Genomic DNA, 27686 nt, shown 5'->3' with positions numbered 1-27686 from the left:
CAAGGTAATCTTCAATTGAAACTGGTAAGTGAACTAAAAACAAAAAAATTTCCGTTTCGTTTTTGTGCAATTGCAAATTCGCATGAAGCTCTCATTTTTAACGTTGAGCACGTATGAGTAATTTCATTAATAATTCTGCAGTATATTATGAAACGGATAGTTGTCTTGCACGAGGTTTGATAAATTCTTTTCAATCGCTGCATTTTTGTCAAACATATATAATTAATATAATACTTATCTTTTAATAGGTAAATTTAAATTAAGTGACAAATGATAATTAGATATTCGCATCGCCAATATTTCATGGTTGACATCCAAACACAAACCAATTTAATTTTATGAGTAAGTAGTATGTAACTATTTCTTTTGAAAAATATATTTGCATAACAAAGTCGAATTTCAAAGAATCTTGTTTTATAGCATTCGTCAACGCTTAGTCTTCCATCGGGAACAAAACAAAGCCGAGAGATATCTTTTATTTACAGACGAGATCAACCGGTTTCGTCTGTGCAAAGACGCAATGTCAATATAAAGGACTCTGAACCTCAAATGAATCAGCGTAAATCTTTGTGAAATATGGCTTATAGTAACGGTGAGCACTCTTTGCTTCTGATTTTCATCAGATGCAATCTTTCACGTCATTTTTAGTAGGACGTCTATCGCAAGGATATCAGCTTGTTTGCAATCTATAGAGCCGACCAAGTTTCCTCATATCGCTCTTTCACGCTCATTGACCAGTAATTTGGAATAATACTCGCCTCTTATGAATCTCAATCGAACCAGATGATTCCCGTGGAGTGTGAAAATGGCATGCCATCGCTATCACTAAATGTTGAATAATTCAGTGAATCGTAATATTTTCGAAGGACAATATTGGTGATGTTTGCCTGGAAACAATTTTTTCCATGCATATACCACACACTCATCTTTCTAAATTTCAAGGTATATTTCTTTGTCTAGCAGTCAAACCATTTTTCAATCCCATTTCCTCGAGAGTAACTATGAATTATACGCGCAAAAAGCGTTCTAGATTCTAGGCCCATTGTGATTGTTTATGGGCGACTACTTAGAAAAGAAAGGCTCTGAAAGGAAATAATATCGCATATATAGCACGTGAATGAGATTTCAGTAACATTAGATTGTGATGTAAATTAAGTGGTACAGCGTAAGGAACTCGTTCAAAATTGAAAGTATAATCTATAGGATTTTCGTAAAGCTTGGGTAGCTCTTTTCGTGCCTCACGCCAAGTTTGAAAGAATTGATAATAAGCGTATTGGTGCACTTTTCCCGTATAATTACAGTATGTATCGAAGAGGGAGGGCGAGAGGAGGGGGCTATATTTGTAAGTAGCCACAAGAGTTGAATAACCCGTAGCTACATGTACGAGAGCGAAATCGAAATGTATAACGCAGTGATAACGGGGACACTTCTCGCTCACACTCGTGCGTGGGTCCACACGCTCTGTTACTTTGAAAAAATGCGGCTACTGCAGGTTACACTTTGCGCTGTTAATTTTGTATCCCGCGCGACCGGCGTCTCATTCAATTTCTTCATTCGCGGCGAAAGCGAGACGAACGAACGGACGCGGTTGCATTGTAATTTGGTCTATATCGCGTGCAGCGGTAGCGCGGCGGCAGACAACGCGGCGCGTAATATCGGTGGCGCGCGCTCTCGCTCTCTGCACCGCCGCCGCAACTTTAATCGCCTTCCTGCATCTCTCGCTCAGTCCGCCACGAGACATTCAGCCACTCGGATCGCCGTCGTCGCCTGTTTACTGACCAAATTTTTTTTTTCTTCAAAAAACTGCTTGCTTTCCTTTTGCGCTGGAGGTACTTTTTCTTCATCTTATGCTTTTCGAGGATATCTTGGCGAGATATTAATATTTCTTGTCGGTTAGCAACGTCAGATTGAGCAAACGAGCACTTGATTTTCGAAAGGGTAATTATAAGGCTTGGTGTAGTTGATACTGACAAGTATTGCTTAGTCCGTTTTGCAATCAAGTTTGCATTTGGAAAACGATCAAATCTTGTAGAGACTATCTACAGTCGTGTTCTGTTAATACACGAGTTTACGATTTTTTTCTTTTATTATTTGTAAGTTTATAACCCAAATGGATTTATTAATGCGCTTTTCATTGCAATATTATAATGGCATTACGTCTATTCTTACTTTATTTTTTCATATTGAAATATTAGCATGCAACTACAAAAATTATAGTTATATGTTGAAGACCAAATTTTATTCGTGCTTTACTCTTATCGCTCATGAAAGTCTCTGATAATAATTCACTCGATAAAGTTATATCTATATACAAAATATGTAGATATGTTTTGGAAAAATTACAAATCAATCGATATATTTCATATTGAAAAATAATTTTGAAAAAATTTACGTCACTGAAGTCCAGTACGTAAAATTTGTGTGATTGTGATTTACTATTGACAGTGAATAAAGCGTGTACTAAGCTGGGATCATTAAGATTACATAAAAACAGTTGTTGAAAATAATAACGTTCTTTTATTAAGCAGCAGCAATCTGACTCATCGTTATTTAACAAGTCGCAAATATTCTATTTATAATTTTTTTAACCGAGAGAAAAATATATTTGTTATTTCAATTGTGAAATCAATGATTATATGGAACAGTTCTTGTGCAAATAATTGGATAGTGTAATGACATATTACATATTGTAAGTAAATCTAATAGCAATATAAGTATATAGAAAACTTTTTTACGAACATCCAATAACCTAATAAACTATTTCATGCTGTGTTTTGAGCAAATTTTATTGCTACGATAATCATTAATGATATATTTCTCAACTTACATATCAACATTTCTTGTTAGTTGTGTAAAGGAAAAAAATATTAAAGTTACGAAAATTTTCAAAGAAAATGATTAATCTAGATTTTGTGTCGTTTTTATGTAATATTTAAATTTTTATTCAATTATTTTGCTATAATAATGGAAAAATTACATGTGTTGTAAGTTGATGAAAGGTGTACTAACATGGACGATATGCAGTATACTAAGTAAAATGTTGAAAATTCGAGATTTCGGCAAATATCCCAGATACATTGTGTTAATTTGAAAAGTTAATATTTATGATAAGTTAGTAAAATCATAATGCAAATCAATAATTTTAGAGATATTAAATGCTATATTATAAAATTATACAGTTCTTATAAAAAATGTAATATATAAATATATAATTTAATAGAGAAACATTTCGCAATTGAATCTATTAGAAGTATTTTTTATTGATAGACAGCTGCTCATAATTTATATGAGATTTTGTAGAATTTATTACAACAAAAATTGTTTGATATTGAGTAAAATGTTTTTACCTTAATAAAACAACTTAAATATAATAGTACTATATATATATAGATGTGCCTATAGCAATTATTCTTTAAAATGTTCTGCAATATTATTTTTTCACGATGTGTTTTTTGAGTTCTTTATAGACTTTATTTGGGGCACCTTTCAAACGAAAGCGACAGCCTGAAAATGAGCAACCCTATAGAAATTCTGACCAAAAAGTTGAAGGCTGTGCATTATATGATTGGTGATTCGGAATTGGCAGTGAGGCCCGACGAGTTCGATGATTTCCATCGAGACAAAGCCGAACGGGAATTGCGCGAAACACCCGAAGTCGTACAAGAATCAATCAAGCTCTTGTGCGATATGCTGGCAGGTTAGTTGTATTGCCTTTCTCTTCTTTCCCTCTGTTATTTCTTAATTGAAATTTGCAAATTATAATTTCGGAACTAATGCTTTTCGGTTAGATTTGTGTGAAAATTAATAATGTAAATTAATGAGTAAGGTTGTACATGCTTACCTCATCGTTAGAATGTGAGTAGAGTACAAATGAGAGTGTGTGCAATGTAACATTTGACATGACCTCAATGATTGTGTTAATAAGATTTATTAATTCAGTTGCTCTCATTCTACTCGACCAAAATTATAAGCATTCGATAATAATAAGTATACATTTTATGACGTTTTCGCTTACAAGATCCCAGTATTAATTGCTACAGTTTTAGAAAAAGTCTCTAAATGGAAAACTTTTTCATGCAATCGATCGTATTATATTGGCTTAGATTGATACTCTGTATGTGGCACACCTCCCGGAATTGGACATTACGCTCATGCAGTCTCATTATTAGGTATAAAAATTATTGAGCATATGTATAGACGTGTAAAGTTGTATTTGGTTCATTATGTTACATTCGATGATTTATGAACCAAGCTTCTTTAATATGAATTTTGCAAATAGGTAATCAAAAAGCAAATGGTATAATTGAGAGACTGATACTAAAATTTTTCAATGGCTATAAAAAAATGTGGATTCGACACATAATTAAAAATAATTTCAGTTTTTCTATTAAAGATGCTTGCTGACGTAGCTTGTTTAGCATCTCTGACAAGTTTTGATTCACGATTACTACCGGTTTAAAAATGATAGGTTCAACGTATATTTAGTGGATAATTTGACCAAAAAAATTGTACAATGGTGGGATTTGCATGACGTCAAAGGAAAGTGTTATGATATCAGCATGTATGAGATTGCTTGCGACTTATTAAGATTATTAGAAGAAATTTTAAGGATTGTTACTTAGTCAAAAATAAATTAATTACTTTAAAAAAAAACTATGTAGATACGTTGAACATTGAAGAACACAGACCTGCTAATTTTTTTAAAATTGCGAAAATAGTATTAACAATCTTAAAAAGCTGGATATAAACTATAAAAAGTCGTACACAAACGAAACTTGGCTTTCAACATCATAAAATATCACTTTTCCCTTATTGTACAAAAAATATTATTTAAATTTATTAATTTTCAAGCAACAAGGATCAAAAGATTGATGAAATTTTATTTAGTGCATCCATGCTATTATGTATAAATACAATTTATATAAACTCTCATAAGTCAAAATGTAAGCTTAAGGATTATGCAAAATTCTCAAATCATTTTCATTTATTCAAAATTTGTTGATTTTGAGCTTAACGAAATTTGAATGAAAAAAATTTCATCCTTTTTTTTACTTATTTCATCTTAATTTTATTTTCCTTTGTTGAGACATAAATGTAATAAGAAAACTATTAAAAATGTTTCCATTTTTTGCATTGAAATTTCGTTTTCAAACTCAAAATGAATAGACTTTGAATAAATAAAAATTAATAAAGAATTTCACAAAATGCGAAACACACTTTAACTTAAGGGAGTTTATATGACTGTTTATGCATAGTAACACGGACATTTAAAATAAAAGTTTATGAAACTTTTTTATCTCTGTTGCTTGAGAATGAACAAATTCAAATTTTTTTCATACAATTAAAGAAAAATGATTTTTCAATGATTTTTTAAGTTAAATTTCGCGTCTGCGTGACTTTTCATAGTTTATATTCGACTTTTCCCAGTTTCTTTAAGATTGTTAATATTATTTTCTAAATTTTTAAAACATTAGCACGGCTATACATTCTTTAATGTTTATTGTATCTATCTAATTTTGTTTTTAAACACCTTAATTTATTTCGAACTGAATAGCAAACCTTCAAAGTTGTATATGAAAATCATAAAAATCCATTTTTTCTATTTTATACCACTAAATTTATTCTAATAATCTTAATTTAATAAGTAAATAAATCACAAATAAGCTCATGCACACTGATGTCCAAATATTTTCCTTCCCTTTGATGTCATCATTGTACAATTTTTTAGCTCAAGTAATTTCCTAAAAATACGGCAGACCTATCATTTTTAAACCTACACACACACACACACACACACACACACACACACACACACACACACACACACACACACACACACACACACACACACACACACACAGACAGACACACACACACACACAGACAGACACACACACACACATGATGTATCGATCACTTATTTACCGTCTAAAAAATGGTTATAGTTAATGTCCCTTACGAACTATGAATTCAGACAGATTTTTTCATCCGATTACTCGTTCAGTAAAAGCAGTGCCTTGGGATACTCAACTTATATAATTGTTTTACATGGAAATAATATAGAATTGAACATGTATTTGCTCTTTATTCAAAACCAACAATTTTATTCTTGTGTAAAAATTACCCTAAAGTCAAATCTGATAGTCCTTATTTATTTTACAATGTAGATATGCTTTAGTTATGAAAGGCTTTTTCACGTTAGAGATCAATGCGCTGAGTACAAGATATGCTTTTTGCTAACCTTGTCACTTTGAGTTACAAAAAGTACCATGAGTCATTAAAACCGAACAAGCTTGTAAAATTATAAAGTAAAATTGTCCTGAGTCATTGCATTGATGGAAATATATAGACAGTATAGACACTGTAATCGCACTTGTTTTCCTTGACAATTTGAAAAATTATTTTCACTACTAATTTCTATTTTCGTTTGAAAAGCGTCGAATAGCAAAAGTAATTTTGAAAAGCTAATAAAATGGGATACAATGATTATTCTTTAATTTTACAGAGGAAGAAAACCTATTTGTACCTTTAGAAGAGTGGTTTTTGCAAAGATTTCTTCGACCATGTAAGTGGTATCCAAAGAGTGCATTTAAGTTGGTGAGTGTAATCTATTTTATTTAAATAATTGAAGTATAAATGTAAAAAAATTAAAATTATCTAATCGCGAATAAATACAAATGATCCATAGGCATGAGCTATAATAAGTTGTTTACTAATGCAACAGTGTAATTAGTTCCGTTATTGAATAATGTTACAGGTTTTTAACTTTATTAAAAAATATTCAACAATAAAAATAACTTTAAAAGTTTACAAGAATAAATTAAAAGATTTATTTTCATGAAGAAATTAATTCTCATTTAAGTATGCCTCACTCAAAAAATATCGTTTTATTATTACAAAACAATTCATTATTACAATTCAAATTTTGAACTGCTAAAAATCTTTTAGCTGATAACTGTTAAAAATTAAATTTGTAACTTAATGACTCCTTTAACGGGCTGCAGTTTATAAAGTTGTGGTCCACAAGAAAAAAGTTGCACAAGGATAGCTTATAATAGTGATTATCCAACATCAATAATTCATTATTGTACAATGTAATTATTAAATTTCAATAACTTCATTTGCACTAAAGCGACATACGATCTGGCATGGATATGAGTATATGCAATATCAGATGATGAAACACCTAGAGTTTTCATAATTTTCACCTACAAAAACTAAATTACGACACAACGTACATTCATTTGATTGATTCTTATTAAGAATGAGACTTAAAATTTATTCTGACTCATTTGTTATGATTGTAGATAAAACGGTATTATGAGTATAAACTAAACCACCCGGAGTTTTACGACAATTTAGTGCCGAGTAATGAGCGAGAAATTTATAAATCAAGTATCCTGACTCCTTTACCAAGAAGGTGCGCTGATGGAGCGAGGGTGGTAGTAATTGAAGCTGGACAACAATGGAATCCAAAAGAGGTGACACTCGAGCAGATCTTTCGTGGAGCTATACTAATCCTCGAAGTTGCTATTACAGAGCCCAAAACGCAGGTAATCTTTTGACTATTCTTTATTATGCTAATAATAAAATTCGATGCTTTTTTTATTTAATAAAAAATATGATGTATATTCATCAAAGAAGTTTTCAGTTTCAAATTTTCCTGATTTTTTATAATGATAAATCTTTTTCATGGTCGAATAAATAAGCATATAAGTTATGACAAAAAAATGAAATAATTTTAATAAAAAGAAAGATCCAGAAAATACTATATCACTCAGGTTTCATAATTGATTATTCCAACAGTTTTTTCACGATTCGGTCACATCGTCGAAGGCCGTTTCTTTGGATGTGCTTGCATCTCAATAGTCTATTTTATGAAAAACTTCGATACCAACGGTCGCACGATTTTCTTTAATATAAGATCAGAAAGGGAATGTGCAAACATATTAAAAAATAAACATGATAAAGCTTCTGGATACAAAGCAGTTTACCTCTTACAGTATTATTGATAATGAATTAATATATTTTGAGAGGTAAAGCAGTAAATGTGAAGTTACCCCGATGATATAATAAAAAAGCAATGGTGTCTTATTATTATTTGATTAATATTCAAGGATGGTCACTTGATATCAATGTACTATTAAGGACATTATAAGCTGATTTAAAACTGTTTATTTATTCAATGCAATATTTCTTTTAAGGTCGGTGGAGTGCGAGTAATTATGGACATGGAAGGATTAACTCTGACGCATGTAACTTACTTCTCACCAAGTTTTGCCTCTGCAGTCGTCGAATTCGTGCAGAAAAGTCTAACTTGTCGTCTAAAAGGTTTTCATATTGTCAATCAGTCGTATCTTTTTGATATGGTTTTTGCGTTCTTTAAACCGTTCATCCATGTAAGTTAAAATTAATTTTGATAATATTAATTTTGAATAAATCAGTACTATAATACCATTGGTTGTTTCAATATTTTTTAGGGAAAACTTAGAGATAGAATATATTTCCATGGCGTTGATAGGCCGTCAATATTAGATTACATTGATCCGAAAGTCTGTCCTAAAAAGTATGGTGGTGAATTCGAATTTGAGCCACTCGGTGAATCACTTTATGAGTACGGATTAACATATGATGAATATTTTACAGGTAATAATTCATTTTACATGTTACGTTATCAATAATTTTTGGAAAATATTTGAAAATTTGAAACCGTTTTAGATGCTAATCGATACGGATATGTAAATGAATTATAATAATGAAGAATTGATGAAAATTTGAATTAAATTTGGATGTATTTTAATGCCAATTTTTACGGATACGTCAACGAAGTATACTTGGCAAATCGATGAATCTACAACATTTATTGCCAGAAACAATCAACCAAAAAGCAGAATTTAATTTTCAAAGATTAAATCTTTGGAAGTTCACATTCTTTAATTTTATTTTTTTTTTAAATGAATAAAAATGTCATCAATAGTTAAAATGTATTCTGAAATAGTTTGACACTACTTATAGCTGAAAATTAATTTAATTGTAAAGCTCTATTACCTTGCTATTTTGTACTTTTTCGATAAATGTGATTTCTTAAGATAGTTATATTATGAAGATCAGAAATTTTTAAATATAAATGTTGTTAGTCGGAAAGATAAATACTCTTATACCTATTTTATACTTTTTGTTTGAAAATTTTTACAGATTAATGACGCTTAAAGATTAAATTTTAAATACAGCATTAGTCTCAGTTGGTTAGCAATTCTAGAATCACGTGATTAACATTAGTCCGCGATTGGAATAATAATAGTTACGTAGCTTTAAAATTTTGTATTGGAATATTATGCGCGTTGTGATATTTACATATGTATTTGTTATATGGGTTAAGGATGGACGAAATAAATACTTGCGATGATTTACGAATCAGTGTTTTATATTTATTGTAAATTCGATAGTGTAATAAAAAAGAGAGATGTGGATTTATAAATATCATTACAGCACGATCTAATTCACATTTTAATTGACATTAAGGGTTGCCTCGATTCTCCGCACATGAAGAATTCATTTTTTTCACTCTAATACTCCATTTTCCGACACTACACGGCTACAATGACAATTTTCACAAGTCGCATACTATAAAACCAACGTAAAATTTTTTATTTTCAATTACACTGCTTTCTCGCTTTTTTATAGATTGTAGATGAAAATACACTTGCATTTTTGTTGATATTTGCTTTTATATAGGGCCGTGGACTACATTTACAAGAGGTGTACAAAAAACATGAAAATCATTATATGTAATTACAAGATGAAACCTTACCTAATTTACAATATTAAAAATTATAAAATATATAACAATAATAACCGTTCCGCTCTATCACGAATATCCTAAAACTTGCTTCATGTATTACTATAGTAATAATCGCTAACAATATCATTAAAAAAAAAGAAAAATTCAACTAATTATATATATATATTTCTATTACGTATTTAAAACAGAAAAGATAATTCACTTCATGTGTTGTTGATTTTAACAAAATTTTGATTACTGAAGTTGAAGATCTCAACTTGGAAGTCCCGAGATTTGTTTAAGTAAACTCGGCCGATCAACGACCACGTAGACGTATTTACAGCAAGTTTTGCGATCTAAAAAACGCTGGGGAATACATTTTTCGTAGAGTATCGACGACGACAAGATGATTCCATTGACGTGTCGGTAAATACATCACCGGTCGAGCTCTACTTCTTGTATCCATATGAATTGATTGCTATTACGGACAAAAAAATTATGAGATAGGTAAATAAATTTCAATAAATTTATCGAAAAATGCTAAAAAATAAAAATATTGCTAGTATAACATTAAGAAAAATATTTGTAAACAGTAATTAGATTTTATAATAGAAATGCCTATCAATTGAGCAATATTTATGTAAACAACCGAATACTTATTCATAACTTTTCAATACAGAGATTTATGTATATCTTTTATCATATACACATTATAGTTTTTCTTAATGTTTTACAGATCGGAAAAACTTGATTCCTTGATAAAATTATTTACCTTCGTATTCTTTGTCACACATCATCAGCAGTTCAAGCCACTGGCTGCCAGTTACCCTTGGGATTGAAATAGTTCCACCGTAGCATTCTGGCAAGCATTTGGGCGAAATATATTTGTGCAAAGATTTGCGATCTTTCCCGTGGAAAACGATCTGAAAACAATTTTTTAGTTAGGTACATATTGTGCAAAGATTGGTGTACTAACACATTCACTAACATATTCGTGATTTTTTACTGTGCAGGCAAGAGCATACTTGAAGTTAATGAAAGTTTTACAAAGAAACTTACTCTGTTCTTCAGCTTTTCCCTGAGGAACGGCTTGAAAAGAGCAAAGACCATGTTGAAGATGTAGGGTTGGTTGACAATGTGGATATTTTTGATTCTAAGGGGCATGGCATCTTGCAACCAATCGACGATTCGTTTGGCAAAGGGCGGCGTGAATTGCATCGTTTGTTGAAGGGACAGACCATCCATGTCAAAGATAACAATGGCTCCTGCGATTTGTGACGTTGGCTCGAGCATTGCGGCTTCAAGGTATAATACGCATCCCTGCAAAGATAAAATCTTAGTATACAACATTGATTTATTTATACCGATTTGTGAAACAATTTTGAAATAGGTCATAATCTTCTTTAGAAAAAAATATTTAATGAGAATAGAGATTTCAGTTTTTTCTATTCTATTTAAAAAAATCTATTTTTGTTCAAATGGTGTTATGTCATTGTGAAATTAAAAAAGCATAAAACAAAACTATACTTTTAAGAACAGAAAACAAATGCAACTTGCTTTCTTACTTTTTAATAAAACTTTTCTTATTGCAAATAGTAATTCTTAAATACTGTTAACAGTCCGTTACTGATATTAAAAAATATTTGCACTTAAAATAGGGACTTTTCTCAAAATAAGAAATTTCCGTTTGCTTATTTCTTAAGTTAAAAATATTGAAAATGACGTGTGTAAACAAGTGAATAATTTTTTGTGCACTAACAACGTGTTTCATTTGAATGAAGTGCTGTTATTATCAAAATGTCACGCGTTAATAAGGTCAAATGCTATCCTCAATTAGACACGTAAAATCTCCGATATTGAAATGGTGCATGTACAAGCTTCTTTGAGCTGACGATAAGTTATGTATAGTGCAGAAACGTTGAAAATTTATCGTTCTAACTCATGTCACGTGAAACGAGGTGAACTTTTACTTATCATAATAACTTATCTTTGCAAAAAATGCTATTTAGTAAGTGGAATAAACATCTCGTTCAGAATTTTATATGACGTTTACCTTAAAAACTTCATCGAGGGTAACCTCCTGGTGTTTCCACTTCTTGCCAAGCTCAATAATGAGGATTCGCCTACCATGCTGGTCACGATTGGGTAGCACCGTGAGTATATTATGCTTGAAAATGTTTCCCTCGTTGCTGGGCTTTAGACCATCGTACACGTTAGCGTGCTTCACTTTGAAGCTGTAGTAATTCTTCACGAGCTTCAATGCCGAGTCGGGATAATATTTGCTTGGCCGTAAAAATCTAATCAGCCAGGCGTCGTTGTCCAATGGGCATTTCAAGTCAGTTTCAGCTGGAGAATTTAATGATTCTCGTGAAAACTTATTCAATCGATTTATTACATTGATCGTACCTTTGAGAAGGTTCTTGAGATCTTGAACAGCTTGCTTCTGGACTTCTGGTGTTTCGCGAAGTTCTTTTCTGGCCACCTCCTGAATCTCGGCATTGGGCTCCCAGAGCTCGAACTCCAATGTCAAGTCGCCCAGCTTGAGCGAAGGAAGCTGATCCATTTCGGTCAACATTGTTGCTAAATAACAAAAGCAAAGTGTCGTCTTCGGTTAGTTTAATCACAGAGCAGTTCAAATGACTAAAAACATACAATAACACATAATAAATAACAACAAAAAGCATGTAATGATAACACTTAAATTTAGTAATCACGACTTCATCTTATTTTTTATAAAAATAGGTTCAATCATAGAATTCATCAGTATTATTTACGATGAGTTTGTCATACGATCAATCATTAGTCTTTTATTATAATTCTATAATTATCGGATTGTTTATCCGATTGATCAATCATGTTTCAAAAAAATTCAAGAATGATTCTTATCTGTTAATATATAAATCATAGGATGATTTCAAATCTTGAGATTAAGATAGCATAATAATATTAACAATTTCAAACAAAAAGCTAATGAATGCTTCCTTCGTTGTAGATGAAGAGTATATATATTTATATTGCAATTTTAACGATAGTTTATAGTGTATCAAGTTGTTTATATACGTATAATATGACAGTTGAAAAAAGTTGTTATTTTATAAATATTCTGTACGGATTATTTTAGGTTCAGTAGGTCTTCGAAGTACCATACTCTCGAACCTTCGAGCAGCGACGTAAAATGATATTCGTATATACAGTAAATGCAAAACAAATCAAAAGCATGATCCTCAAACAACAGTAACAGAAAGTCCAAAAAACAGTCAAGGTCTCTTCGAATATCCGTGAAATCGGACAATGCACTCCCACCACTACGACCATGCATTTATTTGATATAACTTCTGGAAGGACATGCATTCGAAAAACATAAAAACATGACGCACGAATAGCATTCGAGTGTGTGTGTGTTTGCGAAAACACATCGAATGGTGTTAAACCGATAGAAGCGAGTTTTTGCAGACTCGCAGCGAGAGAGAGAGAGAGAGAGAGAGAGAAAGAGAGATACAGAGACAGAGCGTGAAAGATGTTTGCGATAATACAAGTACGCGCAAAACAAGTGGCGCGGCGCTTGCGTCAGATATTGACTGGACAACTCGAGTTTTAATAGTTGTCGCATTAAGGAATATACATCGGTCAGTATCGCGTTCAGCGAAGGTCTTCTATTTTTCTTTGTTCTTTTCGCGTGTCCTGGCAACCATGAGCCGACGCTCTGACGTAAGTATTCCACTTATCTTTTATTTTCCTCGATAAAAATATCCGCAGCTGGAAGATTTTTTCGAATTCGCACGTTACTTTTTTTTTCGCCCTCCCCCCCTTTTTTTTTTGCTCGTCTTAATGAATTTCTGTCGTTTCGACGCGTGTTATGCTCGAAAGTGTGAAAATGTGGCTTGGCGTGTATTTACGTTAAACGTCAATTAGCGAATTTCCCGCGGATATATATGCGTATTGCGCGGTGCGGAATATAACCATGTTTAAATTTTGCACGCTTGGCATATCACGCCCCCCTCCACCTCCCCTCGCACCCCGGCGAAATATTAGCAAGAATTGTATACGTGACCAATTTACAATTTATACCGCGTCCTTCATGTCGTACGAAAAATATCAATACCCACAATGCACGTGCGCGTGGCAGACGACTAGTTTTAACGAATGATTCTCGAAAAAGATAACAGATGAGAAGTAACGTTGGGATCGGCAATTCGGGTTCAGCTATTACGCCTAATATCTCGCCAGCAATACAGTTAATGCCCTCATTAATCGATATCAGAGATGCGCACAAACACACAGAGGCAAAGAGAGAACACATAGGCAAACGCACTTGCGATGAATACCACTTGTGCGACTCGAGGCACTGCGCGTGCCCTCGCGAACTTCACAGTTTTTACCTTCTACCTTTTATGAGCTTGAGAAGTTTACTATCCATCTTGTCCAAATGCCGTTGCTTAGTACACCTGAAAAGAATCGGATATTGGATTTGCGTGGCTAAACTGAACGAGAGTCAAGTGTGTGACTCGTTCGACTCTTGATACGCTCGCAAGTTTTATATGTACACGAGTACTCTCAGTTCCCTTTTTTTATTCTGGGACAATGACAGTCAAAGAGGCAGCGATAAATTGAGAGAGAAAGAGAATACAGATAATGGAACACGTAGTTTTGTTTGTACACTGCGTATAGACTTCGAATTTTCCAAGATGATAAAGAGTACGAAGTTCGATGAGTTTTGTGTTTACTCAGTAATGATCTGGATCCGATTACGCTTGTAGACATTATATAATGATGGGAGTAGGGATGTATAGTATTATGCAATATAACCATCTTTTATGTGCACTAGACGTTATCATCTCTTTCCATTTCCTCTTCATTCAGAGTAATTCGAAGTGATAAATTCTTTATTGACTTCAGTTATCCAATATATAGCCATAATATTATTCGACGGAGGAAAGGCAGCAACGATAGAAAAGATGAAATTTCACTCTTAATTTTCCAATATTTATGGATTCGCACTGCGCAACGAACAAAGTTTTTTTGTCGACAAAAGTTTTTATCGACAAAATGTAAAGTAAAGCTATGTCGCGGTTTATCAGAGCGAGGGTATTAATCATCCTAAACTTTCGCTTTTGGATGTTTTGTTAATTATCTCGAGAGCGTATCGTTATAATAGGATGTCAACGGTATTAATAGTTTGATACGTCATATAGTGTTAGCTTGGAAGCACATGTTTGTATGATTGTCCTCTCGCCAATACTGGTAATGCAAATTACATCAGCGAGTTCAATTTGCCATTGATAAAGAAACATTAATTAAAGCGGAACGTATATACCAATAGTTGTTATTCATTTGTCAGAATTGCAACTTCTGCCAATGTCAAGAAAATAATGTGTATATGCAATCGCGACGAGAGCTGCATAATAAACCTGAGTCACGTAAGTCGTTCGACCACTACAAGAAGCTCATCAATTTTCACGAAAAACAAAAATTAAAAGAAACATACTGTTGCCATTTCGTAGATGACGGCCAAAAATTTCCAAACTAATTTCAAGTTTTGTACTGTTCTGTTCGGAGGGAATCTGAATTATCTCCGGTATTCTGCATGCATTAAAAAAACGTGGTTGTTTGTAAAGAAGTTACTATCAGGTTTCGTATGGTTACAAATGATTAAAAATTCGTGTATAATGTGCAAAATCAAGGCCAAGTCTATCTAGAATAACAGATTATTTTCCATACCCAACATTTGTTATGTAAAAGTCTACGATATGGATAATGACACGAGGAAATTTTCTTAGCAATCGTAGGTGCGTTTTCTCGAAAAAAATTGAAATTGTCACGATTCAGCGGAGAAAAAAATGAAGCTTCGTAGCCATTGAAAAAGAAAGCTCGCTAATTGCCCATATAGTTTTTAGAAAATTAAATGTTTGGTATAGTGAGTATTGCATTCATATCGTGTCTCGCATGAGTTACGGATGTTTATATTATATGCGTAACACATATCCTTAATGATAGTTTTTTCCTTCAATTGACTGCAATTACTTCAATACGAGTTACGAGCTGATCAATTTAATCTTATCATTTCTCTGTCTCGTCGAATAATTTGTAAAAGTAGTTGATTTTATTAAGCAAGATTATTCATGACAATGCAAAGTCATGCGATGGATAACTCGTCAACGAGTTTACGACTTGTCGCACGTGATTGTTTTACTTAATAATCACTTGACATACGCTTGGAATATAAATACACAATTTTTCTTTTTTTGGCTTTGAATAGCATTAGTAGATAATACGTATAGCTAATAATTTTATGACTACATTGAAATTTCGAATTCAGAATGAAATTCATCCCAAAACCGGATCGAAATTTGAATTGAAAGAAAAGTGGATGGTAAAGGTAGCGTTGCGTCAACAATTACAAAATTGCATCGCCAATAAAAAAATGGATTATTAGTCGACGGGCAATGATGAAATTCGTTACGAGAATACACACGATAGATTGGAAAAGTATAGCAATGTTTCTCAACGCTGCGTAAAAATGAAATGGTCGTTAGAAATTAATGAGCGTAACTGGTGCATCCGAGCGTTTCGACAGCTGTACGCGCCTTACTATTTTGTTGCGATGACCAACGCACGGCTTCTTTCCTCTCATCGAATTGGTAGTTTTTGTTAACGATAGGCATTGTTTCGAAATGAGAGTTACGATTAGTATGCAAGCGACAGTATATGTTACGAAATTTTAGGCTCTAAAGTATTCAGGGCCAAAATGATGCAGGGAATGCTTGCAAGGGATAACCGCTGAAATTCAATGAATATATTATACTGGTGAAGGCAAGCAGAATATTAAGATCCTCGAGTGTTGTGACCCTTGACGGGATTTCCCGTTTTTAGTTTATTGTTTATTAGAATACAATCGCGAAATACTCATAAACGCAAGGTGTGTCACGCAAAAAACTTTGATAGCGTCGAAGGATGTAGTTAACATTATGATGTGTTTTTTACCTCGAAAAATAATTCAATCGATTAGACGCTAATGTGCACAACAAAAAACTGATGATTTCAAGGTGTACGTGATGTTTGCGCCACTACACTTTTTTTACTTGTCTTTATCTTTTTTTTTGTCACTTTACAGATGATGCTGATAAAGTGAGCCGATAAAAATTCTTAATCCATGAAAACATTCAATCGTTTTTATTTTGGATCTATTTTGCATATATTGAAAAAATATCACAACTTCTGTTTAAAAATAGTTCTGTGATATAATTTTTGATCACAATGTTAGGATTTAATCTTCTTTTTTTGTTAAAAAAATTGACGGCTTGGTAAGTGAAGCCGTTTTATACCTGACCTAATTGGCTGAATGTAGTCACGTGGGTTACTGTTGTGTGACAGCATTATGTAATTTGTAAATGTGTATGTACGCTACTGGTAGATTAATTCGCAACTCGCAAAGTTCAAAAAATTAAATTTTTTTTTTGGCAAGTTGTCAGGATACAACTTCCCAACATGAGCCCCTTGACCTAACGTCGATTGATATCATCGATACTCAATCGTCAAAAATAATTTGGATTCTGAACTACACGGGTCAAACATTAATGCCAGGGCACCTGTGTGTATATATTAATTATGCAGATATTATAATTTAGCAGAACAGCTGACGTACTCAGAAAATCAGCGCTAATGAATAGCCCTAGGCATTTTACATCGATATATTGTCGATTAAGTAATTGAATAAAAAAATTATATGCTAAAATAATCCTAGTACTCTATCGTCAATTACAATTATACCTTAAACATGAAAATATAGTCCATAATTTTGTTATAAAGTTTAGCTTCGAATAAACGCCATAAATATAATGAATTGATCTATTATTTGATATAAAATATTGTAAAGTAATTACAGCTCATTCGGTACAATAACTTATTCAAATATATTTTTTTAATTAAAGCTATATTTTGTCATGACTGAATAATTGAAGAGCGGTTCAAAAGTTGTGTTGATTGTTGATACTGGAAATTTTGAAAATTATTTTGAGAATACAATAGCGTCGAATAGCTCAAAACTGATTTACAATATTTTTAATAAAATAATATATTTATCATTTTGGGGATATCCCTTAAAAATTTGAGATAATAAACAAATATAACAAAAAAATAAAATAAATATTACATCATTAGGCGCAGCTAGCGGTTTATTCAATTAAAAAAAAAAACGGAAACGAATTTAGTGCACTGCCTATTATATCTATAACTAAACACTTCACAAGCTATAACATTATTAAATTTGAAATTTCTAATGAATATGAGTATCAATTTAATTGAATAATTATTTACTAAGTAATATCGAAGATACTATTCGAATTTACTAATTTATAACGGATGTTATTATTTCAAATCATAGAATTATTTTATGAACGTATGTACTGATATTGAGAATTAAAAATTTCCTTTATAACAATTGATTTGATTCAAGCATTAAAATGCATATTAATTAAATACAAACAAAAAAATGAGCACGCAAAGCGCGTTTGACGAAACTAATTTAATAAAAAAAACATTAGAAAACAAGAGCATGGCGAGTGAAAAGCATGTATGACGCTCAAATAGTAAAAAAACAACAATTTTATCGACAAATTTCCCGAAGGAGCCAACAGTTTGCTTTTCCTCGCTTATTGTGTTCATTAGTCTTTTTGCTCTCTGGAAGCTTTCAAGATTGAAAATCGAAAATTAAATGCAAGGAGTTCAAATGTGGTTGCCTCCTTTTCACTTCTTTTTAGCGCGCGCGAGATTGGAAATATTGACGAATCGGTGTGGGGCTTGATGTAGGAGGGATTGGGGATATTGCAATCCACTGCTGAGGCTAACTCTTCAATGTTTGTTCGACTTCCTTCTCAGTAATTAAAAGGTTTCTCGAAAGGAGAATACTTGCGGCGAATTGTTTCCATCGCAAGATCAACTAGTAAATTAAATCTTTCGTTTATTTTATTGTTTACTTGGCCATGATTCATTGATTGCAATTTACTTTGGCTTTTCTTATTCCAGTTGAGTTTCAATTACATGTAAATTTCAATTACATGTAATTTATTGTTTACTAGGGAATGATTCATTGATTGTAATTTACTTTGGATTTTCTTATTCTAGTTGAGTTTCAATTACATGTAAATTTTATCTTACGACAAAAACTAAATGTTTTCTCGTTAGAAGTGTTTGTACAGCATCAATGAGATAATGTATGCAAAATGTGAAAGAATATGCTATGAAGTGTTTCAGAGCTGAAACGTTTATGTAGAATCAGTCTATGACGCGGAAAATAGTGTTGTGATTTATGAGTGTCGAAAGAACTTTGCATAGCCATAAAAAAACTAAACTAGCAAATTTGGAAAAATCAACATATTAACAATTCAAGCTTAAACTTAAAAAAATGTATGTTCCAGTTAGAAGGGTAAATTTCTAATTTGTATTCTTTACATTCCAAGCATAATAATAGTATAATAACTAACCGCATTTAGAATGGCAATAGAATAACGTTGTTATTCATCTTTATGAAATGGCGAAAGCTATAATCAACTATACTCAGCTTCAGCCTGTGAGTTATCCTATGTCAATCATCAACGTGTGTATTCTCATTCTTTTCCTACTACACGTAAGCTAAGTATTCGAGTGTCAAGATAATTGCAACGTTAGAAAAGTATGTTGACAAGATTTTTTACAAGACTTCAATTGCGAAAACTCAAAAACGTACGCGAAGAAAGAACGCGCTCGGCTTTGCTTTCTGGAAATTCTACATAACGAATTACCATTATTTCATGAAGATTTTCCTGAATAATTTTTCTCGCGGTCGCAGATCGCACGCTAGTTTCTCAAAACCTGATTCCAGGTCAAATGCCCCTATATACGTCTCCATAAATCATAGACCTCGAAGCGAACGGTGAGCCAGTAGTCCTCATGCGCGTCACGTTCCCGGGTATACGCACACGCGAATCCCTCATCGAAAGAACCTCGTTTCTTTTTCTTCTCGGCGACCTTCCAAGGGAACCCGAGTCATTTTTAGTCTTTTTTTCCCTTGAGCTCTCCGAAATTTGGCGAAGGTGATTGCTCGTCACTGCCGCTCTCGACTCACCTCTCACTTCGTTATTGTAGCAGCATTTAGCGCGTGAGATATATTGCGATGTGCTTAGTCTAAATATTGACGAAACTAACATTTGAGAACTTTAAACACTTCAAACAGCTTCTTGATACCAAAGCACATAAACTGCGTGCGTGTCTATTTGCGTACGTACATATGTGATAATATGGCTCTTCCAAGTAGTATACTCGGAGAGAGTTACAAGTGGTATTAAAAAATTGAATAATTACTAAGTAAAAAGTGATTGCGAATTCTGAGAAATCGGCCAATTGATTCAGTTATGCAGTGCGTGAGGAATATGGATATGTATTACAGTCAAGGCCAGCGCAGATAAAGCTGAATAGTAGACCGTGAACAGTCTTCAATGAATGCCAATGAACTGTCTCGAAAGTAAAATCACTTACTCCATCAAAGAAAATTTATAGACAAAAAACAGACAGCTTTTACAAGTCAAATTTATTTTTCTAAAAAACTAATGCTTATAAAAAAGAAAATTAACTATATGATTATTTGTTGTATTGTTTAAAATTCTAAATTTAAATCAATGCTAATCATTTTTGTGCTTCCTATAGCACGTATATCGAAGCATCCCTTTGCGATTATTTTTTTTTAACTCATGTTATACAGTAAACTAATTAAATTAATAAATACATCTAGATTTAATTATCCGCGTTAATTTTTTGGCAGAACTGAAGGGGTATGGTACTGAATGTATTTAGTATAAATCACGTTCTTGCAACCGGATAGTATTAATCGAAATAATGCCAGCCATGTGCTTGTCGTCATCTAATTATAATCACATGCACGCGTGATTAATCTTTTTAGTCAACGAGTTGTATATGAGATATACCTTTATTATATAATACTTTACAAAGGAAACTTCAACACCACAAAATTTTAACGACGATACCTTTTTTTTCGTTTTACCGCATAATTAACCAAGCCCACAATAGAAGAAAACAATAATTATTAAAATCTACTGATGTCATAATGGCAGTTTGGTGTACAAAGCATAGTGACACTGACATTAGGATGACTTTCGAAAGAACAGGTGCAGTCAAGTGTTTTACTCACTTATTTGTTTCGGATCCATCATGGTCATCGTGAGGGAAACGTAGGCACTGTTACGATGTCAGACGCGCGCACAGACACATACAAGAGCGAAGAGCTGCTGCTGGACTATAAATGTTGCACCGCCTTTTGTATACGTTTATTTCTCGATTTTCTTTGCGAACGTGCGTTCTACGATAATTGGACAAATTATCCATGCAAACGTCGTACTTCATTTTTCCGGTGAATAAATTTAATCGAATTGCAATTGATCAATTAATTGTGCATATACGTTGAGCCAACTTTCCGTCTACTAATGAAGGTATATTCATCGCTCGTTTTTTTTTAAGTTTTCCAAACCAGCGCTCGCGCGATTACGTTGATAAGCAAAGATTGAAAATAAAACAAGATTATTACTAAGCATCCGGCGATGATGACACAATCACATCAGTGAGTTTCCTGCGCACAATTTCAATTAATGTAAGCAGTCGACAACAACAGAGCGCACGTCCGATAAGAAAAAGATAAACAATTAAAACAAAAAAAAGCTGTGATTACACTTACATCCGTTGCACGAGTTTTGACGCGGTCGACGCCGAAATGCTATGGGTCCGTCTGGGTCCCTCACTTTTATATGGGCATTGCTCATTGCTATATGCACGGACAGTCACAATGTATATGTACACATTCGGAACGCGACGCCACTGCCTCCTGACGTCCGAACGACGCGGCTGTCTCGCGCTTGCTGTGTTGTGCAGAATGCGCGTAATGAAATATAAAATACCGGTTCTAACGACGTGAATACCAAACATTATCGCGTTCATACTAAGGCTAATTTCATTTTTCTTTTTGTTTTTGCGAATCTCGAATTTCACGTGGGCATGGTTTGCGACTTTAGTGAAGAGCTTTTCTCCGATCGAATTAAGGATTAATTTGTTCATTGAAGAATGAATAATTATTATATTTCCTATGCGTTCCGAAAATTTAGATAATTGAACATAAATTTACAGTTCTAAATAAAACATTCAATTATTTCTTTTATTATTCTGTGATGCAAAATTGAAATAATGCGGGAAAAGTCATAAATTCGTTCAACGCCGTTCAAAATTTCATTACAATAATAAAGTATATACAACTGTATTTTAAATACTTTAAAAGACACTTTATATATAGTATTTGGTATTTAGTTGTTTAAATTTGTGCTATCTTGAAGAACTAAAAATATAATAAAAAAGTTATGATTTATGATTTTCAAATTTTGCATTATCACAGTAATTATAATACTAAACTAGTTGAATTCGCGAGAACTCCTAGTGACATCTTCGAGCTTTTTTTCTTTTTTTATTGTTAACCTGATTTTTCGGATTCTTGGTTCCTCGCGATCATTTTATATTCAGTGCATGCTAACAACCATATTAACATTCTTCAAAGTCAACTGACTCAACGAGACACTTTGTAACACGTACATGCGTGCATGTCTACGTCTATACAATGAAATGTAGAAATTGTACATTTAAAAAAGATCGACAAGTTAATTTAACAGCTGAAACCGAAGTTAAATCTTACGTATAAAAATGTACTGCAAGGAAAAGGTAGAGGAGCTATGATTATCCTACACCTACGACGATATTGTCATCCGTCTTCATCCTGTCACGTGCAACTCGAGGTACTTACGGAGATTGTAAACAGTGCTACAGTGCTTTCGCGTAATACTAAAATACGAATAGCTGAGTTAAGGCGAACGTAAAGTTGATTTTCTCGAAACCGTAGAAAATATTGTTTTATTTATTTTTCTTGCTTTAGCAGTGAGACGATCAATGAAACCTATTAGCAAAGTATTTAAAAAACATGACCTGTGTGAAATTTATACAAGTCACATTTTTATCGCTACTGTATTCCAAAAAATAGAAATAGTCATTTATAGAATTTTCAATACAATTCCACTTTTATGATTTTGTCCAGAAGACAAATCTTGAGTAATTTTCAGTGTAAAAATAAATCATAAGTCTGCTTTCAATTTCTCCTAAACCGCTGAACAGCACATGTCTTGCATACTTTATAGAAGTATGCTTTCCTTGATATCCGGATCCTCGCTATTTTTTATCGCGAGCTTTTTCAACTGCCATCTAAAATATTGATCTTTAAAAGCACGTCTCTTCAAAGTTATATGGACTTGGAAAAAAAAGGAGAAACGAGCGTGCTTGTGTCAGATAATTACATAAACGAAACTAAATTACGTTCTGACCTCATTGAAATTCGAGCATTTATACATTACGATATTTTATACTGTCGGTAAATTGAAGCTTTGACAGTTTCTTGTTATGGTTGTTCATTTATACATTCAAATTATTTTTGACAAATAATCAGTTATTAAAAAATGACTCTTTTTAAGTAATTGCAAGATGAAATCCAAATACGAAAAAGTTCTTAAAAACAAGAGAAATATAATAGTTATTTTTACTCGTTCGAGAATTGACAAATGACAGCGGTTTTTTTTGTTTCTTTTTTCCTAGGATTTACGTAATTTTATAGACACGAAACGAGTTGAAATGACTCGCAAAAATAACAGTTATCTTGTTCTTTTGCATGTATTTTTACGAGGTTTTTTGCCAGTTGTCAATCATAGTGATTAGCATGATGAAAATTATGTGCTCACAGAAAAAACACTTTTGTTTTGTATGAATTTGTTACGCTTACAGCGGTCTTTTAAAAATGTTGAAGATGATCTATTATTCAGATGAAGAGACATAAAAAAGCATGATGATAAATGTGATCTACTATATAACAAAAAACGCATGAAAATTTCATTTTCAAAATAACCCGTTGACGAATTCACATGATTAGAAATATAATTTTTTATTTATTTATTAACATGATCTTTCTAAAATAAAATAGTTATCTATAGATTAAAACAAATATTTTGTTTGATTTAAGATTTATTGGGGAAAAAAGATAGATACCCTACTCGTGTGCTGTTTTGAAAAGTTTATATCACGAGACTTTTCCGAACATGTATCGAACATTTAGGTTAATGTATGTAAAACTTTTCGATAGGTGCGTAAATCAAAATTCGCGGAACACACCATACATTTTTAAACCTCCATAAACTCATGGAGTATCCCAAAATATTTAGCAAATATAAATATCAAAACATTTATCTGTCTAAATATGAATGATAATTATTAATAATTATAATAAATAATATTAATAATGATAATAAACATTATGAACAATAATTTGTCAATTATTATAATATAAATTGAGACGTAAAATAATGTTCGATTTTTTTATATAACAACAACTATTATCATATATCAAATATTTCAAGCTAATTTATAAGATAGATTAGATAAATGTTTTTTATTTATTTAAGTAAATTTCATTCATACTGTTGTATAAATCTTAATTTGATTGATATACTTTTTATTGTCAAATGATACTAAAAAAATCTATCTTTTAGTTATTTGGAAAAAAAATTATTACACCGATGCACAGCAGCAGATCTGAATCATAATAATGTGTCCCTGAATTGTTTTTCAAGTTCATTACTCACCTAATTATATAAGCAGTAAAACTCGACTTCACAGATTTTAGTAGTAGATTTCTGAACACGGTGTTTTCCACGTATTTCATGTGCAATGAATCTTCATACGTTGTTCGTAAAAAAGAAACAAGTACACGCGAAACTGGGTTAAACAAATACCTGTTAGCAAGATTTTAATTAATCAGGTACAGCCGGAAAGAAATCAATTATGAATTCGCGATTCAAAAGTTGTCATGTGACTCAAAGTCTCATCACCACATGTTATGAAAAGTAAAAGGACATATCCATGTCGGGCGTATCTGAGCATTAGCGTGTTTTTCGCATAAAAACACTATACTGCTTTGCGAAAAAAAGGAGAGGAAAAACGTGATTAATGTAACGCCTGACATTGTTTTTCACTCGTCGAGTATATCTTACTTATAGTTTTTGTTTCTTTGATGTCCGAGTCGTATCTTAACCTTGTAATGATATTCGAGATATTAAGATTTTTAATTAAGATTTTTTATAATTTGTGAAAGATGGACGGGGGCAAGTGAAGTATTTTTTTGATTTGCAAAATACACACGCCTGTCAGTTTTATTCTTTCATTCACCGGATAAACGTTATTTTGAAAGATTTTTTATAACGTTTTATGCAAGAAATTCTGCGAAAACTGCTTACATTTAAAAAAACAGGTTGTAATATAATTCATTTAATTTCAAAGGCTATTAAAGGACTTTGTGGCAGAATGTATTTTAGCACGTACTAATCAGTGATGAGCTTGTAAATATTATTTGGCTGTGATAAAATAATGGAAATGCATTTTATAATTATAAATTGATTTGTTGCCAGTCACGTTTGTTTGCTTTTAAGAACAGTAAAACTTGGATTTCTGACTGAAGAACGGCTGAGTCGGTTTTTATTAAAGACAAAAACATCAAAGATACAAACTCGCATTACAGTGGTGTACATTGAAGCATTCGCTTAAAGTGACTACCGCCAACCGTAATGAATCTTGTAAGAAAAGCTCGTGCAATTTGACAGATGCTACGCGTATACAGAACGTGCGAGTGAGAGCAGCAGACAAAGCAGGCTGTAGTCAGACAAAGAGCTTTGTTACTATATCGAATAGATTGTTTGTTAGGCTCGTATAAAGCCAATACTTTATAGGAATGGGCTTGAAAAAGCATTCGATGTTAATAACGTCAGCCGTTATGGGCAAATTATACTTTGTCCATAACGATAATTGGGTGGTCTTATCGGACGAGCGCAACATATCTACGCGGCTAACGCGAGATTTGCACGCGCGTCCGATCTGAGGCGAAAAATCAATCGATTAACAAGCACAAAAGTAAACGTGCAATAGCCTACCGAGCGTTGTCGCCATTCTGTCAACAATCACACATAAACATAGCGCGGCTGCAAAGTTTCCCGGCTTCGACATAACCTAGTATCACTGAGTACGAAGCTGCAGCGGCTCGGGCCAATGAACTCTTGGGATCTCGCGCATCGTGTCCTCTCACTCATGCGAGATACAACGCGCGAACGCAAAGAATTGCACTCGAGCTGGCCAGCGCCTCTCCGTTAATTAACGTCTCGGCTGGTCATTGTGCATCCGGAAAGAAGGACTGGCGGGGGGAGGGGGGCAAGCGCGGGTGGTTGTGTATATGCGGTCCAACGCACGACTGACAAGACAAGTCGAAAATTGCTCGAAGCGCGCCTGCGCGCACACTTCACCGTAGCGCAGTCGGTGACTTGCAGTACGCTCGCTCTGCTCGTGCGCGAATATATAGGCACGTCTGCGAGCTGACCGTTTCCCTCGCAGAAATCGAAAGCCCGCTACTCTGTATTTAGCTGCGCGCTGTCCCGGAGACAGAGAGGTGAGCGCACGTGTGTTTACGATTACGCCGTCGGACAACAGCGCAACTGTGCGCGGCAATCGAATGCCAGACCCGCTGATGCGATTCGCGCGAGTTTTTCTCGCTCTCGCTCCTCTATTTCGTGGCTTACATTGGATAACGTCGATGAAAGTGCAGAAGTACAATGCTCGCGTCGATTATGAAACTTCACGGCGAATCGCGCGCCACGCTTTTGCGCACCGTGGCTGAAGTATGAAATGCTCGACTGATACGCTCAAGGTAGCACGCTTTAACTTCTTTAATCGCAAACTTTGGTGCGAAAGGAAAAAATATGAGCGTGTCGCGCTATCCGTTCTGACGTGTTGGATAGTCACGATTTAAAAACAAATGATGACCAAAACTCTTTCGGGAATTTCAGTGCACGTCAATAAATGCAGATGGGCATCGCACTCGCATATAATTATAAGAAAGAACGGGTAAATTTCGATGCGAGAGGCTTTGGCCGCGGTGGGGAAAAACACAGTGGTATTACGACGTAGCACGAACAGATGAGCCTTTGACGTATTCGTGGCCCGCGCGAAGATTCGGTTATTTTCACGTGGATATATTTTGCGACCACTCACCCGGTATCCGTATAATCCTAGAGTCCTTCTCTCCCTGGCTAGAAAGAGAATGTACGGCGAGGTAGACGATGCTTCTAGCGTATCACTGAGCACGTTGTGATTATGGAAAGTCGGAAAGACAAATCAAGACCGGCAATGATCGTCCGATGGCGGTGAGCTCACACTGACACACTGACTGACGTCGAGTATCGTCTATCGGAGCACAATAGCGCTCTCTCTCTCTCTCTCTCTCTCCTCAAACGCTCGGCGCTTTTGAACAGTTGATTTGCGTATTGGACTCGGACACGACACTCTGCGCCGCCAAAGTGGGTCTTAAGGCGCGCGCCTTTTCCACTCACGGCTTTATATTCCCGCGCTCGCCCACCGGCAGACCGCAAAAAGAAAACACTGGAGGGGTTCTAACTTCTATTTCTCTCTACTGCTATGGACCAGTAGGCGTCGTCGCTACTGCACCTCGCTCGCTTATTATTCCAGTGCGTCAAAAGCCTGTCTTGTCAGTTTTTTCTCTACGTGTTCAATCCTTTTTACTCTTGCCGTCTCGGGCTTTGAAATATCACATCGAGGAATATTTGCGTTTCGAGATATTTTTCCCTTAAAGTAATTTTATTGTTAGGAAAACGTTCTTTTCATTTTTGATGCACAATGAAATTGATGCAAGTTTAATTTCTATCGATTATTGAATGTTATCAGCTAATGATGGGTTTATACAGAAAAGCAGATTTTCACTATTCATAATTTTTCTTTA

At 33.6% G+C, this 27686-nt stretch overlaps 3 protein-coding genes across 12 annotated transcripts in view; 2 read left to right on the top strand and 1 right to left on the bottom strand.

Annotated features, from left to right (window-relative positions):
- The first annotated feature begins 648 nt into the window (after nucleotides 1-648).
- LOC131666753 (alpha-tocopherol transfer protein-like) lies at nucleotides 649-9945 on the top strand. Of its 4 annotated transcripts, none has more exons than XM_058939649.1 (7): nucleotides 649-942; nucleotides 3468-3697; nucleotides 6506-6597; nucleotides 7308-7553; nucleotides 8205-8399; nucleotides 8481-8646; nucleotides 8719-9945. In XM_058939649.1, exons 2-7 carry the CDS (start codon nucleotides 3511-3513, stop codon nucleotides 8751-8753), a joined length of 921 nt encoding a protein of 306 aa, XP_058795632.1. In that variant the 5' UTR covers nucleotides 649-942; nucleotides 3468-3510; the 3' UTR covers nucleotides 8754-9945. The 4 variants fall into 4 exon arrangements, with proteins under 4 accessions (XP_058795632.1, XP_058795631.1, XP_058795633.1 ...); XM_058939648.1 differs by lacking the exon at nucleotides 649-942 and adding an exon at nucleotides 1724-1829; XM_058939650.1 differs by lacking the exon at nucleotides 649-942 and adding an exon at nucleotides 1740-1829 and having other exon boundaries at nucleotides 3458-3697.
- On the bottom strand, nucleotides 9407-27264 carry LOC131666752 (alpha-tocopherol transfer protein-like). Of its 7 annotated transcripts, none has more exons than XM_058939641.1 (7): nucleotides 26942-27264; nucleotides 14168-14226; nucleotides 12188-12361; nucleotides 11835-12127; nucleotides 10841-11101; nucleotides 10554-10704; nucleotides 9407-10259 (listed from the first exon to the last, which is right to left on the bottom strand). In XM_058939641.1, the coding sequence occupies exons 2-7, from the start codon at nucleotides 14196-14198 to the stop codon at nucleotides 10231-10233; spliced, it is 939 nt and encodes a 312-aa protein (XP_058795624.1). In that variant the 5' UTR covers nucleotides 14199-14226; nucleotides 26942-27264; the 3' UTR covers nucleotides 9407-10230. The 7 variants fall into 7 exon arrangements, with proteins under 7 accessions (XP_058795624.1, XP_058795625.1, XP_058795627.1 ...); XM_058939642.1 differs by lacking the exons at nucleotides 14168-14226; nucleotides 26942-27264 and adding exons at nucleotides 20961-21065; nucleotides 21501-21645; XM_058939644.1 differs by lacking the exon at nucleotides 14168-14226 and having other exon boundaries at nucleotides 26942-27263.
- LOC131666751 (alpha-tocopherol transfer protein-like) overlaps nucleotides 12372-27686 on the top strand; it is a 49202-nt gene continuing 33887 nt past the window's right edge. Inside the window, exon 1 of the mRNA XM_058939638.1 lies at nucleotides 12372-13489. Within this exon, the coding sequence (XP_058795621.1) occupies nucleotides 13472-13489 (18 nt within the window). The 5' untranslated portion in view covers nucleotides 12372-13471. The remainder of the gene's footprint in view (nucleotides 13490-27686) is intronic.

This window comes from Phymastichus coffea, unplaced genomic scaffold (assembly GCF_024137745.1).
Source record: "Phymastichus coffea isolate CEN01 unplaced genomic scaffold, Cenicafe_Pcof_1.1 PCOF00060, whole genome shotgun sequence".
Lineage (NCBI taxonomy): Eukaryota > Metazoa > Arthropoda > Insecta > Hymenoptera > Eulophidae > Phymastichus > Phymastichus coffea.
This window is presented reverse-complemented; position numbering and strand designations above follow the sequence as displayed.

Bases quoted from the DNA above. Each gene is read 5' to 3' on its own strand.
- LOC131666753 (XM_058939649.1), top strand. From the start codon at position 3,511: ATGAGCAACCCTATAGAAATTCTGACCAAAAAGTTGAAGGCTGTGCAT. The intron at 3,698-6,505 runs GTTAGTTGTATT...TTAATTTTACAG, and splicing joins CTTGTGCGATATGCTGGCAG to AGGAAGAAAACCTATTTGTA. The intron at 6,598-7,307 runs GTGAGTGTAATC...TTATGATTGTAG, and splicing joins CAAAGAGTGCATTTAAGTTG to ATAAAACGGTATTATGAGTA.
- LOC131666752 (XM_058939641.1), bottom strand. From the start codon at position 14,198: ATGGATAGTAAACTTCTCAAGCTCATAAAAG. The intron at 12,362-14,167 runs GTAGAAGGTAAA...TTTGTTATTTAG, and splicing joins ACTTCTCAAGCTCATAAAAG to CAACAATGTTGACCGAAATG. The intron at 11,102-11,834 runs GTAAACGTCATA...TTATCTTTGCAG, and splicing joins CCCTCGATGAAGTTTTTAAG to GGATGCGTATTATACCTTGA.